This window comes from Pagrus major, chromosome 2 (assembly GCF_040436345.1).
Source record: "Pagrus major chromosome 2, Pma_NU_1.0".
Taxonomy (NCBI): domain Eukaryota; kingdom Metazoa; phylum Chordata; class Actinopteri; order Spariformes; family Sparidae; genus Pagrus; species Pagrus major.
Genome location: NC_133216.1, coordinates 24,090,317 through 24,096,609, shown reverse-complemented (window position 1 = coordinate 24,096,609; position 6,293 = coordinate 24,090,317). Strand labels below are relative to the sequence as shown.

The following is a 6,293-nucleotide window of genomic DNA, read 5'->3' as shown; positions in this document are numbered from 1 at the left end:
AAGCATGGGAAGGACTACGGACTTCGGTTACCACTCCATTGTTAATTTCCCTGGAGTTTTTATGGTGTTTCGTTTATTAGACTTATCTTTGTAGACAGAGCCATTTGCCGTTTGACATCTCTCACCTGATCCTGAAAGAAAATGTGAAATGAAAGCACAAGTCTGTCTACGTGCACCTCTATCTGGTTAAATTGCTCAACAACAAAACGACTCCATGTCTGACTTCCCCTCATGTTGAAATACTACACATGCTTTAATTACTATTATTATTATTGCTTTTTGCATAACAGAATTAAACATTTTGTACACAATAGAAAGGAATGACCTAGTCAGGGTTAATGAAAAGAGTTACATACAACACATATTTAAATATGAAAGAAGTAAATTGGTAGGCTTAGGCATCTGATATCTGTGGTTGTGGATTTACAATGGTTCATGTCGTCCTTCCTGTTATCACTTCTTTGAAACAGAATTTTATCACACATGAGAAAGTAGCTCATAAAATGTTCTTTTTGTTGAACATAAGCAGGACTCAGCTATACTGAAATTCATGGATTTGACCGCACACATGCTTTGGACGAAGGGTTAAGTACTTGCTCAGTCAAGTATAAAGTTTGAGACACTTTGCATCTGAAGTTTGACTGCATTTGTTGAGGCGTCACTTTCAGTTGTCGTCAGCTTCCTCTTTTTGCTGGTGATGTCAGGGGCAGATGAAAAGGTTTTCACTTAGTCGTTGCTGTTACTGGGTTATGTCACGTTGTTGTCATTTGTCCAGCTACAGTCTATGAGTAATGTACATATGGGGTGGAGAAAATCCTTTATTCACTGGAAATATTTTGGCAAGGTGTTGAACAAACATGATGATGTCATCAACATGCATGGTAAGTTAAGATTTCAATACAAATGTCATCTTTAAATGTTTGAATGCTAGTTTTGTATCTGTTTCATCTGTATGCTAACTAATGTATCATTCCACACTCTTCTGCTCTTGATTCATATTCATGCTTCCATAGCTTTATGACTTACAGTTGGACAAGAAAGGATTTATAGATATCAAAATGTATAATCGATTTAGACATATCTACACATTGACTTTCTCTTTTCAGGTTGGATCCAGAAACTTTTTAAATCAAGTGTATCTGGGACACAACGTGAACAAGAGGCAAAAGTGACAAAAAATTCCGCGTCTTCAGTCAACTGTGCATCAGCTTCACCATCACCTGCCTCATCATTCTGCTCTTCGTCATCATCATCGCCAGGGACAACCCCTTCCAAAGCACAGTCTGCTCTGAGCTCACTGCTGCGATGGAGCCGAAAGTATGACGTGTTTGTGTGCCACAGCTCTGTGGACAGTGACAGTGAAGAGGCCGGACGCCTGGTCTCTTTCCTGGAGGCGTCGCCCCGTAGCCTTCGGTGCTTTCTACGGGAGAGGGACGACTGTCCAGGAGCTGCAGTTTCCACAGAGTTATGCCAGGCTGTGCAGAACAGCCACTTATGGGCTCTGCTTATCACTCCTAACTTCCTGCAGGATGAGTGGTGCACATATATGATGCACCAGGCTCTGGCAGAGGGGCCTATGTCCAATCGGATTATTCCCCTGGTTCACAACCTGCCCCGCTCACAGTGTCCTCAGGAACTGAGATTCTACTATTGCATCGACCTGAACCGTAAACCTGACTGGGGGTATTCTCTCCTCAACAAGACTGTGCTCAAGTGTAAGTAGCGAATAGAAAAATTATGTTCTTTGGGCCAGGTTCATATACTGTAATTGAGCCTGGTCTTAGTCCCAAGTTTAAATTGATATCTGCTGAAATCTGTGGTCACCCCACAGTTTGTTTTTTCCCTTCCAGGCGAGCTAGCATGTGGGTTCTTGTAAATGTTGCAACAACAAAAAAAAATCTTAATAATCTCCATTTGTTTTCTTCTCCAGACTTGGAAGACCTGGTTAAAAATGAGAAGACACTAGATCGCAACATGGACAGCTCTAGCAATGAATTAAGTGGAGGAGACAGCTCAAAAACAGGGGGAGACATTCTGATGTGAAAGAATGACCCCGCTGAAACTTCCATCCCACTGGAAGTGATAAAGAAGGAAGATGGGAGTTTAAACAATGATTGTCTTGGCCATCATTAAGAGTGAAAGTCTGTGATGAAGAGCAACAGGCTTTAAATGGAAAACGCTGCTGCTGTTGACCTTCACTGGTAAACGCAGCAGCACAGTGAATCGATGCTAATATCTGGTCCCTGTCAGCCTTGCTACCTCATCTCATGCCTCCTTGGCCAAGTGTTGTTTTTTATCCATCTTCTGACTTAGTAGTGTTAGTTGGTGTTTAATGTCAGATCAAATGTTAAATGTCAGAAATAAATTGTTTTTCTGCCTTAGTTTTATTTTGTCAAATCAGTCCGGATGGATGATCCATTAGCTTTCACTGTGCCCTGCTTTGACAGACTCTTAATATTAGATGTTTTTTACTTACAGCAGTTCCTCTTTCACTCTTACTTTAATAGACATTATGAAATCTTTCAATCTTGCTCAATCAGTGGAGGGTCCCACTCACTTTCCGTTCACATCATAGCACTGAAACTAATGTCTTTAAAGTAACAAACACTCTATACTTATGAGCATTTGATGCTCATGATCATTTTATTCTATTGGATCACCTTCAAAAGTACTTCTGCATCAAGGATACTGCCAAATGATCATCATTTATCAAAAAGAGCTTTTCGGTTGTGGTTGTTGATGCCTCCTTTGGTGTTGCTCAAGGCTCCATCCTTGACCTCCTGTTGTTATGTGCATAAGTGCTGCCACTGGGACATATCATACATAAAGACAAAATTCAGTAACATTATTATATGAATGATATGCAAATGTATGTCCCATTAAATACCGGTGAACCCAATTTTCAACAGTAATAATCTTGTCTGTCAGAAATTTAAAGTGCTGGATGTCCCAAAGCTTTCTTTAGCTAAATGAAAACAAATTTGTACAAAACAAATATCAAACCTGCTGCCAGAAACCCAAGTATAAAATTTGACTGTGACATTTCATTTGAAAAACTAGTTACAAAACTCATCAATCCATTTTCTTTCTTAATTGAGGAGTATTTAAAAAAATTGGGTTGTATCTCTCAACCGATATCAAGAAGGTCACACACGCCTTCATGTCATCTTGGTTAAGTTATTGTATTTCAATGTGTTCAGTGTTAAACAAAAAGATTGACTTCAGCTTGGACAAAATGCAGCTGCTCGGCTTTTAACAAATACTAGAAGACAAGATCACATCAGACCTGTTTTAGTCTTACTTCACTTGTTACCACTATTATTAATGAATTAATTTTAAGATTTTACTGATTACCTTTAAAGAATGGTGCGATTCAGCTCCCAGCTGCATTGCTGAACCGCTGCTACCCTATCAGAGAGTGCAGCCTCAGACGCTCAGGGCTCTGCTGGTTGTTCTCAGTCCCGAGACTAAAGGTTACCAGGCTTTTGCTACAGGGCCCTGCTCTGGAACTCCTCGTCTGATGGTAACATCTTTAAAGCCACTTCACAAAACTTTACTTTTGTAAGAAAATGAAATAAAAAGCTTTTTATTAATTCCAGCACACTGTTTAACTCAAAGTCTTATTGGTTTTATAATCATTGTTATTATCTTGTTTTAATGTCAGGAATTTTGTTGTTTAATCGTCTGATTTTATTTGCCTAGTTGCAGTCCTAAATGTTTTTCCCGTATAAGTACTGTACTATTTATTCTGACTTAAAAGAACGTTAAGCTTATTGTGTAGTCACATGGACCTTCCTTCTTTTTTGTGTATAATTACCAGCAGTGAGTGTGTGCTGTGGATGTTCACACAGTGAACAGGAAACATTTGACTCCAAGCAGCAGGGGCTTATTTCCTGTCAGATCTAGAGAAGTACGGCGCCTGACCTAGTTGAATAGCCGGCAATAAATGTAAATTATGAACACATAATGTGGGAACTTGTGTTCATTGTCTCAGCTAGTTACACGAGTCAGTCGAAACTGCAGCCCACAATTTAAATTTACAAGGACACTAAGGCATCATAAATGAATGCAATCCTCCTTTTAATGGAGTAATGAGAGAATATTCGGTTGTATACAGTTAATTGTGATACAGATAGTGTTTACCACTAGGTGGTGTGTTTTCCTGTTCTTTCCAGTAGAGAGTGTTCTTTGGAAGATGATGGTGTGATGTCTCCGGTATCCGCATGTTACAATAACAATTATAAACCATACGTGTATCTTTTATGTGTGTGTTTGTCAGGGTGAAAGATAAAACTGCAACAAACCCGCCCTTACCAAACTGCTGATTGTGGCATGACCTTTTCTCTCAACCGGACTTTGAGTAATAATAGAGGAAGTGTACATCCTATTGAGAAAAGAGCCAACTTAAACATTCCTTTTACTTTCTGTCAACTATCTCTTCAAACAAAGGAGGAGATCACTCCTCTGGTCTGCTGTTATTAGTATTTTTAGTCACAATATTTCTGACTGGGTGCTTTTAGGCTCAGCTAGTTGGAACAAAGTCTGAACATGTTGTAGAGCTGGAAGGAACACCCTTTCTCTTAAATCCAAAGAAAAAAAACTTTCAATTCTCTTGTTAGGTATGATTAAATGTCCTTGGCAGCAGCTTCTCTTCTGAATCAAACATACTGGCAGTGCTTCATTTCAGATACTTGGCATTTGGATGACTCAGTGTAAAATATCAGGTATTCATTGAATCAACTGGAGCGATGCCTTAGTGATCCTACAATGTTATAATTCTCAATATCATTAAAATTTTACATAAATATTGACGCAGTCAAGGCTTTTTTCCCACCATCTGCTTACAAGAAGCTGTTAAGCTGTTATTTTAAATTCAAAAAGTTACATAATGTTACTTTAAATGAAAAGTAAGTCAAATTCAACATCCATAGCCTCCCATTAACAGTCAATATAATCTGTATGTCTCAACATCAGTCTAAAGATCTAGTTATCATTCACTTTACATGATGGTGTTAATTTCTTAAACTAAAACATGGGTTGACATTTGGACCCCTTTCAAATATAATACCAGAAAACCTACAGCTAAAAAGATGCTGGGAAGAATACTACAAACCTGAAGACACATCTTGAGGCACCCCACACAGAAACTTAGGTAGGGATGAAAGGTTTAATCACATTCATCATCTGACTATTACTTGGCTGAGACACATAACTTCCTGGAGTCTCCAACCGTCGGTCCAGCTGGCCCTAGTTCTGCCAAGTTTGGCTTAAAGCGCCCCGCAAAAATGGCATATAGATGTCTTCTTGCTCAAGACCGGTTTGTTTAATTTGGAACGCTAAATTTGCCACCCATGTTAAAGCAACCCTATCATAGATGCACACACATCTCATAATCAGGGTCTGATGATTTTGTAGCCTAAGCAAAGATGTTTCAAATATTTTCTTTCCAAATGTATGCTAATGGTAGTGTACAAACTATTATAAACACAGGCTAGTAACATTTTCTGGCCAAGTCTCAGTCCCAGTTTTGGTCAGCCTTCAGTCAATTTGGATGAAATCTAAAGCCTAAAATTAGATGGTCCACCATTTAGGATTTAGTGACATCTAGTGGTGAGTTTGCAGATTGCAACCAACTGAACACCCATCACAACACTGTCCCATTATTAATATTCAATTTTTAGCAATAAATCCCCCTAAATCATGCACATTGGACCTTTGATGAAACATTTCATTTCACTAAAATGTCCACGTCTTTTTTTGTTTTGTTTTTTCTTTTGATAAGACAAGTCTAACATGTAAACACTGACTAAAGTTCCGTGAATATGACTAAAACACGCATGGGCCTTTGATCTTAGGAAGACTAAGACTAAATCTAAAAATAGCTGGGAAATTAACACTAGCTCAGTGCTGGGAAGCCCATACACAGTCATGCTAAGTGTCAGCATCCCAGCAATTTAAGCATGAAGCAAGAAATGAAAGAGAGGAGAGAGTTCAGGCCGCAGGGTGGCAAGCTGGTGTGCTCTGGACCACCAACAGTACAGAAAAGCACTCAGCTGTTAGTCACCACGGTGGTCTCTACTGGGCGCGGCAGCACCGACCTGGATGTTTCTATCTGTGGTGAGTACATTCAGCTTGCCGTGCTACAGCGAAGCACCAGCTGGGTTAATTAAAGGAGAGCAGGAGATCCAAACATTTTATTGGGTTTCAGTGAACGTAGACTATACAGTGCAATGAGACATGAGAAGGCTGCTTCGTGAAGTGCAGTCTGTTTTCCCCAAGTAATTAAAAAGCTT

The 6,293-nt window shown here is 39.3% G+C and overlaps 1 protein-coding gene across 1 annotated transcript; it reads left to right on the top strand.

Annotated features, from left to right (window-relative positions):
• The first annotated feature begins 802 nt into the window (after window positions 1–802).
• Window positions 803–2,470, top strand: tirap (toll-interleukin 1 receptor (TIR) domain containing adaptor protein). Its single transcript, XM_073491880.1, has 3 exons — window positions 803–881; window positions 1,107–1,715; window positions 1,931–2,470. The coding sequence occupies exons 1-3, from the start codon at window positions 875–877 to the stop codon at window positions 2,041–2,043; spliced, it is 729 nt and encodes a 242-aa protein (XP_073347981.1). The 5' UTR covers window positions 803–874; the 3' UTR covers window positions 2,044–2,470.
• The last annotated feature ends 3,823 nt before the right edge of the window (window positions 2,471–6,293 follow it).